Source organism: Lactuca serriola, chromosome 8 (assembly GCF_051521515.1).
Source record: "Lactuca serriola cultivar US96UC23 chromosome 8, Lser_US96UC23_V15, whole genome shotgun sequence".
Classification (NCBI taxonomy): Eukaryota; Viridiplantae; Streptophyta; class Magnoliopsida; order Asterales; family Asteraceae; genus Lactuca; species Lactuca serriola.
The window spans coordinates 131,460,413-131,474,726 of NC_136415.1; the positions used below are offsets into that span (position 1 = coordinate 131,460,413).

The 14,314-nt window shown below is 36.8% G+C and overlaps 1 protein-coding gene across 1 annotated transcript; it reads right to left on the minus strand.

The window, feature by feature from the left end:
- Positions 1-8,434: 8,434 nt before the first annotated feature.
- Positions 8,435-14,083, minus strand: LOC145069403 (protein Brevis radix-like 4). The gene is made up of 5 exons (XM_079016331.1): positions 13,763-14,083; positions 13,196-13,629; positions 9,596-9,731; positions 9,050-9,480; positions 8,435-8,916 (listed from the first exon to the last, which is right to left on the minus strand). The coding sequence occupies exons 1-5, from the start codon at positions 13,874-13,876 to the stop codon at positions 8,838-8,840; spliced, it is 1,194 nt and encodes a 397-aa protein (XP_078872457.1). The 5' UTR covers positions 13,877-14,083; the 3' UTR covers positions 8,435-8,837.
- Positions 14,084-14,314: the final 231 nt, after the last annotated feature.

Genomic DNA, 14,314 nt, shown 5'->3' on the forward strand with positions numbered 1-14,314 from the left:
ATGAACTCGACGAGTTGGGAAGAGTTTTCCCGTTGTTTAGTTTCTGCATGGACTCGGCGAGTCGGTAAGAGGACTCGACGAGTCAGTTAGGGTTTTCTCGAACACGCATGGAGTCGACGAGTTGTCTGGAAACTCGACGAGTCAACTGGGTTTCACGACTTCTCGAGTTCTGGAAGGACTCGACGAGTCAGTGAGCTGCAGTCGACGAGTTGGGTCAACATGGACTGTTGACCTTGACCGTTGACTTTGAACTTGACCAAGGATTAACCTGTTTGATTTCTAGGGGTAATTTAGTAAATTGGGAATTTATGGAAATGGTCCTATGATGGATATAGGTGGTGGAATTTATGGCTGTAATTCGAGAGTTTGATCTTATCACTACAGATTTGACAGTTGTGACGTGAGTTTTACTCACTATACTCAAGGTTCTAAGGCACCAAGGCTGAGCCTTTTGGATTGTTATCTGGATATGTTATGCTAGTATGATCCATTAGATCAGTATCCTGGTAGACAGGATAGTACTATGTTGTTATGATCTGTTAGATCAGTATCCTAGTAGATAGGATGTTATTATGCTACCATGATCTGTTAGATCGGTTTGTTTGTCTATAGACTGTTATGTGATTATCTGATATACATGCACATGTTTTATTGGTGGTTGAGGCTTATCTGCTTTGTGCGAAAGCCAATAGACCTAGGCATTTCAACCCGATGGTTGTGGGTCGTGAGTATTCCATCCCGAGGATGATTGGACACGTAGTATGTGGGTATTGCAACCCGATGGTTATAGGCCCGGGGTATTCCATCCCGAGGATAACTGGACCCATAGTATGTTGGCATTCTAACCTGATAGTTGAGGGCCTGGGGTATTCCAACCCGATGGTTGGCTGGACCCATAGTATGCTGTTTGTGATTATATGTGTATTGTTGTGTGTATGAGTATTTTGGGGGAACTCACTAAGCTTCGGGCTTATAGTTTCATTTTTGGTTTCAGGTACATCAGATAATCACGGGAAGGCGAAGGCGTGATCGTACAACTCCTCACATTTTATGATTTTGATTTCTAGGATACTCTGACGTGAAAATATTTTGAAAACGCTTTGTAATAATTAATGGTTTTTAATTGGTTGAAAAGTTTTATATTGGCTTATATTTTATGGATGTTACAACTGTTGAGAACTGCAGTCTGAATAGAGTGATCAGCCGATGGTTTGTGATGCCATTTTCTATGACAAGAATTACATTATTTCCCGCTTTTCCGTGTGGGACGGAAGGGATAGCGAGCTTCCGGTTTTAGATTTTGGAGGTAAACCCCATGAGGTAGCATATAGTTGCGATAGTCGCACCAGAGGATTTTGTAGTATGTCTGTCGTGAGGTATTTCTTATGCTGGAAGAGAGTCATCAGTGGGGATTGAGACGGATGAGGACAAGGATATGCCTTAATTGAGCATAGAAAGGATATTTTAGCTACAATTCCAGTTAATCGAGAGGAGTATATCGGGGCAATGACCCTCGCTGTCTATGTTGTGTATCGACTGTGAGAATGAGGTCTCCATCTTCTATGATGATTCATGCGATGGGGTGTTGATTGAGGATTCGGAAAATGATGGGTGCGATAGTCTATTATTTCTAGAGAAATAGTCAGTTTTATTTTAGTACTGTCAAAATATTTGTCTGTACAGCCGAATGAGATTTTGGGTGATTGGAGGCAGTCACATTCGGAGGATTCCGAGGTTTCCATATGAGATTTGGAATACTTGGAGTGCCTTGGTCTTTATCTAGAAGATCATCGAGTGTGTGTGGTACGTTCCAAGATACATGTATGGTACATCTGGTGAGCCAGTATGTAGTGTAGTTTGTTTGGTGTGCCAATTGGCGAACCCTATGTGGGGGAGAACGGGGTATTTTGTTAGGAGGATCAACAATCTATTTAAGTTGCGATTCAGAAGATTAGGGTTATGGGGATATGCGGTCCGGGTATATGAGACTTGGGTATAGTGGTAGTCAAGGCAAGGCACAGAGCGAGATGATGCATGTTGTGTGTGTTTAAGAAACAATGAGTGTCTCCACGGCAGGTAGCCATTGGTCAGGGATTTTATTATGGTCAGTATTTCATCAGGTTTGCCAATGTTTGAGTTTCGAGGCGGTTGGGCTATTAAGGTCAAGTTTCGATTGTTGAGAGATTTGCTGGTTCGACGTATAGATTGTTATCTATACTTTGGGAAGGGAAACATTTGATTTGTCAATCAACTTCAGAGTCGGTATGTGTAGTTTCGAATGGGTTTTGATCAGTAGAGGATGGGGTTTTGGATTTTCGTCAATGCGTTCTCAGTCATTGACGATTCTTCCGTACTTCAAATTATGAGTTGGCGTACTTCAAAGGTTTCAAGTTGTGTAAGTCGAAGATAAGTGGTCGTGGCAAGCTGTCGTGGGATTCTGTGATGGTGTATCGAGGTGCCCGAGTACGATTCCCTAAATTGTTGGATTATTATGAGACTTGGGTTTGTTAGATGGAAAGTCGAGCATCGAGCGACTATTATCTATTCCAGTGGTGGACCCATCAATTAATTGTCGCTAGACGGAGATTGTCCAAGAATGTAAATTGTATTGAGGAAACGTGTCTTGTTGCAACAAATGTCGACAGGAGTAGCGATGTTTAATTTGTTTGGGTGTGCGTGCCTGTCTATGTTGGATCGTGGAGCATGAGTTAGTGAACTCAGTATGGTGATGTTGTTGAGGAGATTATGGGATTGTCCGGTTAACTAGCGTATTTTCGGATGTGCTAGAGTAGCCTTGGTGGTCCAACTGTTAGGTCGGGAGTCGATCTTGTATTCGGATTTGGTGTTAAGCATTGGAAGGAATATGGAGTTATGTTTTCGGATATTAGTGGATAGTTCAGTCAGGCATGATCATCCAGTTCGAGGCTGGAGCTAAATCATCCTAGGTTTGGTAGTGGAATGGTTCTGTCTGACAGGAGGTCATACCTAATGTAGGGTTCGGTTTCCATGTGGATCGGCAGGTTTTTATTTAGTGTTTAGCGCAGAGTATTGAGGTTCATTCTTCAGATGGGTTCTGATAGCAATATCGGTGGTTGGTCCTTGGTGCGAGTGTTACAAACTACCACCCACAGACAAACTGGCAGAGTGAACAAACGATTCAGACGCTCGAGGATATGTTACACACTTGTTTTATGGACTTTGGTAGGAGTTGGGATTCGCATCTACCTTTGGCTGAGTTTTCATATAACAACAACCATCACTCCAACATCGGGATGCCTCCCTTTGAGCTTTTATATGGGAGGAGATGTCGGACTCCTATCTGTTTGGGGAGAGGTCGGACAGAGGGTGATGGGGAGCACCGAGATAGTGCTCAAGATGACAATGCAAATCCAGCAGGTTAGACAGAGGTTACTGACGGCCCAGAGTCGTCAGAAGAGTTACGCAGATCGAAGGTGTTTTGAGCTAGAGTTCTAGGTTGGCGACTTTGTTCTCCTGAAGGTATTCTCATGGAAAGGGGAGATCCGATTAAGGAAGCGGGGCAAGTTGGGCCCTCGGTATATTGGTCCTTTCAGGGTGATAGCTCGGGTGAGCAAGGTAGCTTATCGGCTAGAGCTACCTGAGGAGTTGAGCCGGATTCATAACACCTTTCATGTATCCCAGCTGAGGAAGTGTGTAGCCGACGAGACGACAGTGGTGCCTTTAGCGGACATTCAGGTTGATGAATGCCTAAATTATATTGAGAGGCCGGTCGCAATTTTGGATAGAAAAGTAAGGACCCTAAGGAACAAGGTGGTGCACCTGGTTAAGGTGCAGTGGCAGCATCGTAGAGGTTCAAAGTGGACTTGGGAATCGGAGTCCGAGATGCGTGAGCACTACCCAGAGCTGTTTCCAGAGAATAAATTTGAGGACGAAGTCTGATCCCAGTGGGGGAGAATTGTAACGCCCCGATTCCAGCGTATGAGATTAAAGCACCTATTTTCACATTTTTGGACTCGACGAGTTGGCTGCTCCAACTCGTCGTGTAGATGTTGATCAGCCCGCGTGGATTATGAAGCCTACTCAACGAGTTGGAGGACCCAACACGACAAGTTAAGGATGTATATTGAAAACCCTAATTTTCAGGGTTTTGCACCCTATAAAAAGAAATGATAACCCATTGTAGCCTCCCTCATCGTCATTTCAGCCAGAGAAAACCCTAGATCAAGCTTGGTACCCTTTTGTGTGTGTTTGAGAGCTTAAAACGTGGCTTTTGGGGAGTTCTGGAAGGAGACTTGAAGATTGAGAAACTTGGATCGAGAAGAGGGTTTTAGATCCATCATCTTCTGGGTATTGACGACCAAACTGAGGTATAAAGTAAATTCTTGACCTCTTAATACTTAGATCTTCTATTGGGAGTGTTTATGGCCATTTTGGGGCATAATGGAATCACACTCGGGTTTGAGCCTGTCACAAGGACATGGTTTCAGATCCGGACTCCTCTAGGTCCCAATAGTCATAAAGTCATCAACTTTATCAAGCTTTGGCCCTTCTCCATGCCCTAAACCCCTTATTGAGCTTAGTTTTGAGTGTTTTAGCCTTGTGAGGCCTTACATGAATGTAAAGTTAGCAACTTTACGTGGCAACTTCATTCTAGTAGGTTAGATCTGAAGTTTGGAGCACTGGAATTGACTGAAATGAGTTTAATGTGTAATAGATGGAGAAGTCAACGATTTGGACATCCTACTCGACGAGTTGAGTCAGGTTTAGGGCGTGTTTGGCACGGAGCTTTTGGAAGCGTTTGAGAGCTTCTAGCTTTTAGCTTTTGACAAAACGCTTTAGTTTAAACAAAAAGCTTCGTTTGGCAGTACGAGCGTTTAGCTTTTAGTTTTAACAAAACGCTCCGATTCTAAAAGCTACTTCATGTAGCTTTTAACAAAACGCTCCGGAGCTTTTGAAATCAATTTCCATAATTACCCTTAAAAATATATTTATATATATATATATTTTATTTTTAATCAATTGTCCTTTTATGTAATTTTATATATTTCAAAAGCTTCCAGCTACTTTTGCCAAACATTCATATAACAAGTAAAAGCTACAGCTTCCCGCTACTAGCTACCAGCTACCCGCTACCAGCTAACCGCTACCCGCTTCCAGCTAACAACTACTTTTGCCAAACACGCCCCTACTCTTCTTTTGATTTAGAGTGAACTTGACGAGTTGGTGGGACGACTTGACGAGTGGTTAGGGTTTTTCCCTGATCTTCTAGACATTGCATGGACTCGACGAGTTGACTAGCAACTCAGTGAGTTGACTCGGGGTTTCGCGATTTACTAAGTTTTGAAGGAACTCGACGAGTTCATGAGCTGCACTCGACGAGTTGGGTCAACATTGACTGTCGGCCTTGACTGTTGACTTCCGTTGACTTTTAAGGTTTTGATCAGGTTGTGGACTTTGGAGGCCATGGAGGGGTAAAATGGTCTTTTACCCTTCTGAGATTTAGTAGAGGAGCTTAGCCTAACATCTTTTGGGGGTTGTTAATAGCAATTATTAATTAGAGAAATATGTGATATATGTTAGGCGGAGTCTAGACCGACAGTTTGGATACGGGATATACTGCTTTACTTTACGAGGTGAGTACCAGAGTGGTAATTATTGTGCGACTGGAGGGTCTTACCTGTGTTATTGACCGGAGGGTCTTATGGGCTTATACTGAGATATGTGATATTATTCATTCTGTCTTTGTGACCAGTGGGTCCAAACTGAGTCGTGAGACTAGTGGGTCTTCACTGAGATACATGACTGGAGGGTCCAACCCGAGCCGTGAGACCAGAGGGTCTTCACTGAGACACATGATAAGAGGGTGCTTATCAAGATATAACAATGAGAGGCTAACTATTTGTGCTTGTGGTATTTTGGGGAACTCACTAAGCTTCGTACTTACCGTGTTGAGTTAAATGTGTTTCAGGTACTTCTGTAGATTCCGGGAAGGCGAAGACACGATTGTACACATGCTTCCGCTTATGGAGATTTGAGAATTTTGGGATACTCTGATATTGTTTTGAGAATAAGTTACAATTTATGTGATGACTTGAGTTTATGAGTAATATTTTGAGAATTAAAAATAAAAATATTTGTCTTAAATTTTGAGGCATTACGCTTGGATAAAGAATTAATGTGCAATTGTTATTATATCCTACTTGCAGTTTGCAATTAGATTACGTCGGTTGACCATTTATTATTCTCTTGATCTATAGCGTGTTCTATTCGGAAATAAATTGGTTGTTGGCCGGATATCTTTTTCTTCACTAAAGTTTTAGATTTGATTTCGTGGGTCAACCATGTGAACATGAAGGTGGTTCATTAAAAATGTTTTGGTACGGTTATTTTTACGACTTTATGAGTTCTTTGGAATTCTTGGAACTCCTTAGTTTTTGGACTGGTTAAACCTATATATATATATATATATATATATATATATATATATATATATATATATATATATATATATATATATATATATATATATATATAGAGGGAGTGGTTCAAATGAAAACAAAAAAAGGGTAAATCCTAAACCCTAAATCCTTTATAAACATCTAAAATTAGAGGTTCGAACGGTTCTTAACATTTTTTGGTTCTTATTTGAACCTTTACCTATATATATATATATATATATATATATATATATATATATATATATATATATATATATATATTAAAGATTGTTACGTAAATGTTCTTACAATTAAATTGAAAGTTAGCTGCATTAGTTGGTTTATAACCCTATTAGTGATATTGTCTTTGTAATGTTCTCCTTTTAGCATTTCACTAATAGTAATAATATTTCCTATCATTCCAAAAATGTCAAAACAAAAGAAAAATCTGATTTAAAAATATAAATTATAGATATTAAATTACAATTGTTAACAAGTTAAGAAAATAAGGATGCAAATTTATATAATAATAATTTTTTATATTTAAAAAAAATCTTTGAAATAGGTTAATAAAATTCAATTCAATGAACACTAGTAAGTAGAAGTGAACAAAATTGGTCTTCAGTCGGTCTGATTTTTGTTGGTCTTTGGTCAAACCAGTATTGGTTGACAATGGTTCGGTTAGGGGTCGATCTTGGATGACCTTTTTTTTGGTCTTGTTCGGTCTAGACGAGTTTTGTCGAGTGGTCTTTATTGTAGGTCCGCAAAAGAATATTTAACTTGATTTTGTGAAGTTTTCTTTTTGTCTAGATTTTTCTAATTTTGTGTTTGGCATTTGCTGTTTTCTGTAAGTTGCATGAAATTATGTGAAATTGTTGCACCATTAAGTTATAATAGAATAGGGATGTTTGGATACCTTTGGGGAACACGCGGTTCATTGTAGAGAGCTCCTTGGTTTCAAGTATAGACATGATGTGGTTCAGGATGTTCTCTTTGATGCTTGTCGGCGTGCTGATATTTCTGTGAAGAAAGAAGCACCGGTGAACTTTTTGACGGACCCGCAGGATGACAGGTCCACACTTAGACCGGCTGACATTTTGGTCTTTGGATGGATAGGAGGGAACCATGCGTGCGTGGATCTTACTGGGGTCTCTTCTCTCGTTGGTTTGGGGAGCGGGGGTTTCACAGCTGGGCATGCTGCTTTGAAAGCCACTGCATGCAAAGTGGTAGAGCACGAGAATGCATGTAGAGAAAATCAACATGTGTTTGTTCCTTTTGCATTCGATACATTTGGTTTTCTTGCAGCAGAGGCGGTGGAGTTCCTTAATAGAGTCCAATGGGTCATGCATTCTAATGTCATATCTCTTAGATCCACAAATGTTGTTTTCAAAAAAATTGGTTTTGCCATCCAGAAAGGGCTAGCGGCGCAGCTTGTTGCCCATTTGCCTTCAATCGATATGTATTGAACGTTTATTTTTATTAATAAATTAAACTCCATATCGAGACCTAAAAAAAATAGGGATGCTTCTTATGTATAACAGTGGGAAAAGAAGGAAAAGAAACACACTTGATATTCTTTCAGGAGTAGTATGGTATAATGAAGCATGATGATCATATTGGAGTTGGGATCCAAAGGAAACTTGGGCCTTTATTACTTGGATCGTATTCACAATTTATTTGCGAGTGTGCGACTGATCAAGACCAAAGATTGGGAGACCGATTGAGACAATTTGGAGCCTTGGAGGAGGGCCATCATCTTTGCTAGCTAATGATGGAATCGATTTGGGTTGGAGGATGATCTATTCGGTGAGAAGTGGCAGGGCTAAACTCTGAAGGAAATGTGACTAAGAATATGGGTTGAAAGGAGTTGTATCATATATGTAGCTAGTCAGGTCCACTTTTGCGTTGCGGCCCCAAGGTGGTCATTTTTACTAGAAGTTGCAAATAAAAACCGCATGTTGAAAGACCTAGTGAGTGTTATTTCTTGAGAGAATTTAAGCTATATATTGTTATCTAGCTTTTCGTCTGAATCAAAATCAGTTTTCAATTTTCAATATTCACAGAAATTGGCTTCTACTTTTTGGTTTATTCTTCAACAATATTGAATAGACCATCCAAGTTTCCACTCCAATACAACATTAATAATCATTCTCTGTCTCTCTCTCTCTCTCTCTCTCTCTCTCTCTCTCTCTCTCTCTCTCTCTCTCTCTCTCTCTCTCTCTCTCTCTCTCTTTGTTCTCCATAATATGATCATTAATTATCCGCCATGCATCAAAACACATACATATATAGGGGGATTCTACATAGACTTAATCATACAATTATAACATATATAATATGTGTGTGTCAAAAAAGGATACTCTTTACTCTTCGCTTAATTTCAACCAAATAAATCAACTTTTGTTGATCAATCTCACAACTTCACAAGTATTGTTTGTGGATCCTCGCTCTGTTCTCCTCCCACCATAGTCTCGCATGCACCTCCCCAAATTTTTCTCGACTGCAAAGTTCCAGTTCCAACTTTAATCAGTATTTAGTACGTAATTACCCACTACTTAATTAATTAATTAAGTATACTGTATTATACACTGATTAATCCTTTTTTTATAAGAAGGTGTAGGGATATAATTAACCTGAATCTGACACGTCTGAGCTCCCTGAAGCCACCTGGAAGAGCTTTAATAGTGATATAAACTCCTGGTTCGTCTTGTTCCACCCATTCGTTTTCAATATCACTGACATTACTGATGGATAGCTCACCCGAACGATCTGCCTCACGTGATGAGCTGGTGCTTCTTATAGATGCATCCATGGATGACGTCGTTTCTGTTTTAACCCCACTCCCACTAATACTCGATACTTTTGGAGTAGCAGTTAAACCAGACGAGTCACGGTTTGACGGCCTAACCATGGTTAAGCTTTGGTGGTCAAGTGAATCGGACGATGAGTATGCCATTATTCCCGTTGGCGGGCGGTATAAGGTACGAGGTAGCCGCTCTCTGCTCATAGGTGGCGTTATCGGACTGTCTCCGTCTCCGATACATTCAAATTTCAAACTACTACTCTGTACGTTTCACCAATATATTAATTTAATTAATTGCGTAATTATTCACATATATGGAAAATATCTTTAATTTAAATAAATGTTAACTTAACTAATTAAGCTTAAGCACGCGTACCTCGTCTTCGGATCTTGGTGGTGTTGGAAGGGGAAACGCTTGCCGGTTTAATCTTTGGACATTGTAAAGTTCCATTACTTTGTCGTAATTTTCTTGCCACCATTTTTGTGCTTGCCATTTATTAAACATCTCCCGGCTACCAAAAAAGATATAAGTTTTTTTTTTTAAAAAAAAAATTAAAATTAAAAGTCCTTAATTTTTGCATTATTTTGAGGAAACATGAGTTGTAAATGTAAAGTCTATGTTTTATTATTGGGCAATAGTAAATAAGTGGGTGAGTGGTGTGCATGACAATTGACAACACTTCTAGCATGGCAAAAAGGGTACCTTCGAGAGTAAGGCCAAATTAGGCCTAAGGTCACTATCGATCTCCATGGATTTTGTATTAAATTCCAAACCAAAATAGACTTGTAGTTTAGGACTTATAATATGTACCTCGTGTTAATCATGTATTCCACTTAAATACAAAAAAACATAAACTAAACCGCTTTTGTTGACAAAAAGAGACCTTGATTGCTCCTTTTTCTTTTTTGGAAAATTAAAAATTAATGTATTAACTTTGTCACATTGATCCTTTAATTTTAATATTAGATCATAAAAGATATCATGTCTACATATGGGAAATGAATAATGGTTTTTAGACGTAGACTGTGAGGCCATCTACAACCCACAACATTATTTTTATTACTATTATTTAACTACAATAAGAATGATTCATTTTCAATCCATTATTATTTTTTCATAATTTCTATGTTAAAAAGAAGGGTAAAATGAAAAAACGGATATTTGGGTTAATGTGAAAGATAGAAGAAAATATAAGGGTTTTCTGAATGTTGATTGAGATTTTCTACATTTTGCCTTAAAAGAAATATTATTAACATACTTATAAAGATTTTCAAAAATATTCATTATACTTATTATTATTACTTTTACTAATTGACTATTTTTTATTACAATAACTTCATAAATTTTACAACCAAACAATCATAACCAAATAATTAATTATTCTTATACAACAAACTCGAATCAGTTGTTGGTCTTATTAGGTTTTTAGTATATTAATACATATGTCAACTTTGTGTTTTATTTAAATATGTTATTGAGTTTTAATTGTTTTATTTAAATATGTTATTGAGTTTTAATTATTAAAAGTATTTATAATTGAAAAAGCATAATTAAATTATATATTGTTAATTAATATCAGCTGATTATATACAATAATACTATAAATAATAATAAATAGATTTAAATTATAATTATTCGACTAAATTAGCTATAAGTATATACACTCAAATTTGAATGACTAAAAATGTACACACAAAAGATTAACATTAAAATAGTTTGAATGAGTAGTATAACACCAAATTTGCTATTTTACTATTCCTTTACACTATATTGGTGTAAAAATAAAGTCAAGTTGTAGCAAAAGAGTAAGAGATAGTGTGAAAATTAGGATTGAGAAGGGGGTTTGGAGATATTCTAAGGTATTTTAATTAAATCATATATAACAACAAATAAATAGCGATAAGTTGGTGGGAAAATCATAGTGATAAAGTAATGCACAATCAATTGAGTGTGCTAAAAAAGAAACAAATCAATCATTTCATGGTGTAAAAAAAGAAAGATATGTTGGTCAAAGTTCATGCATGACCCATGGGAATTCAAAGACAAATCACAAGTGAACAAAAATCACCCTGCCGAAATGTATTATTAGAAAAAAAAAATTAATATTGTTTAGCATAAAAATTAGACAATGCATAATGGTGATATGTTATTTGTCCTAGATAGACTCCAAAGAAGCAAAAGGATTAATTTGTTCTTTTAGAGTTGAAATTCAGATTTCAGTCACTATTCGAGTTTAGAACTGGCAAGACATGTTTGTAATTCTTGTCATTCTGACCTTCATTCACAAAATGACAAACCATGGAATTGAAATTTAAATATGACAAAGTGTTGAAAAAAGTTGAAAGGAGACCATTTTCCGACAAGGTAACAGCATTGTGTAAAAAAAAAAAAAAAAAAGCATACCAACAAAACAAAAATATTAAAAAGGGCCCCGTTAAAGAACTACTAGTAATTTTAGTAATGAGTAATGAGTAACATTTTTTGGACTTTTTCACATAAAAGATTGGAGTGCCATTTTCTAGCGGGGCCTTTCTCATCATGATGTTCACACTACGATTGTGACAGTTTTAAGGAACTAGTTTTTGTTGATAAATTAGCTGTGATAGTTGATAAAGTAATAAGAATTTAGTGTAGAATCACAAATTTTATAAAAAATAAAAAATAAAAAAAAATAAAAAAAAAAACTCTAAAAAAACAATTAGAAGATTCATAAGAGTTCCAAAGTCTCTGTTGGAATAGGTGATAAAATAAACATTTGATGACTTTTGTCTTATAATTGAAAAAGACTTTTTTTGCATGGTGTGCAAAATTTCAAAGAAAATAATGATTTTGATGATTGTGTCACCTACCGAGAAACCATCACTTGTGCATGTCAAATAGCAATTCTTAAAAAAGGAAACAAAATTAGAACCACATAAAAGAAAAATTCAAATTCAAGACTCATGGATCTCAAGTCTTTTCAACAAGCAATGTATCATTATTTACTATTTTAACTTTTGCTAGAAATTAACAAGAATGTAATTTTATCACGCATCTATCAATGCATCCATGGTGAAATTTTCAACTCTTACTATGAAAAAAATAGTGAATCAATTAAGGATCCATCTACTCTATCTACGACTCAATAGTTACTTCTCATGATGAGTAACTATTGCTATCGACAAGCTTGGGTGTTAACCTATTTGTAATCATATCTAGTGTGAAATAGCATCAATTAAGACCATTGATCATGGGCACTTATAATCAATAGCACTCATTCCCATAGACCAGTCAATTGGAACATTTAAACATTTTTAGTTTTCATTTATATGAGTTAAAAATAAATAAAATGTAATTTAGGTAGCACCATTTTGTATGGTTAGAGAGTACTATATTAGAATGGGATTGTTGGTGGGTGTTTAAAATAATTAAATTGTTCAGGGATTTTGTAGTCCTAAAGGCGCGCGCGCGCACATATATATATATATATATATATATATATATATATATATATATATATAAAGAAAAGAAATATTACCATAATTAAATATAAAATACATTAACTATGATGAATATTTTCCATAATGAATACATTTTATATTCTTTTAATTTTTTAATGAGAAATATTCTCTATAAATAATGTATTTTATATTTAATTATGATAATATTTTTGATAATTAATACTTCTCTTAAGTGTGTACTTATGATACATGTTAGAAAATAGAATGATGTGAATAGAATCCAATAGAAGTGTATCAAAAGAAACGCATATTTAGTAATTAAAAGCTTGAACACAATAATACATATAATAATCCCTTATTTAGATTATGCATTTTTTATATGTATATAAAGTAACAAAAACAGATGGATTGCTTCGACTGGATTCAAAAAAAAAAATACGGAATAAACTGAAAACTGATCTAAATTTGTTATAAGTATTTGCATATAACCTGATTTTAATTATTATAAAAAATAGAAGGAAAAGTAACAAATTACCTGAACCGGATTCGCTTAAGATCGTTACCGCCACGTGGCAGGGAGACAAAAGTGATGAGCACGCCCGGTTCCACCTGAGCAACCCACTCTTTCGGTTCACTCTCCTCCTCCAACACAATCGGGTCGGGTCTCCGGCCACTGGCTGAAGCGGACAACGTCCCAACCGATACGTCTCCTCCTCCACCGCTCCCCACGGATATCCCCTTCAACCTCGCTTCCAATTCCTTTCCCCACACCCTGCCGGAACTCGAATTTTTGCTCCCGTTCCGCCGGTACGACCACCGGAATCTCTCCGACACAGACGTCGATAAATCCGATTGCACATCGTTGCTCTTTTGTAACTGCTGTTTCGGAGTCATCATCATCGCCGTTCCTGTACAAGGATTGCAACTCCGATACGCTGATCCAGACGCTTTAAGCGCAATATCCTTGATCTATAATCAACACAAATTCAATCAAAACTGAAGCATTTCTCAATCATTTGAGATGTGAAAATCTATAAGCAATCAATGCACTATATGAATTGGACTGCGAAATTCAAAAACGTACGATTTACGAAGTACACACCTGGGAAGTAAGCGTTTTGATGGCTTGTTTATTGGCAGGAGTACTGCCGCCATTACTACGGTCTGATTCATCAGCCTCGTCAGGCTGCTTCGAACGAGCAATGCATGTTAGCATTTTCTAGAAGAATTTCGATCGATAGATCAATTGGTATATGAAATTTTAGGAATTGTAATGATCGAGAGAGAAAAGAAGAAAAGTCTGAAGGTTTGGTAGAGGGTAAACAAAGTGTTGGTGGTGGTGGTGGTTTTTGTTGGTGCTCAGGGACTTTTATTACGCCCCTTGCTTCCGCCATCGAAGAGATTCCCTTCCCTATCCATTTTAGTTAATATTAAATTAGAACAAAATATTAATTTCGGTTTGATAAATACAAATATATAGTAAACATTTTCCAAATAAAAAAGACGGAACCTTTACTTTTATGCATAATTTATATTTTATACGTCCCAATTAGGTAACGAGATGATTTTTATACCCGCTAGAATGATCTTTTACTTTAATAAACAATATTATATTAAATGTCATTGAGAAATTGGCAAATTAGCCGATGTTTTT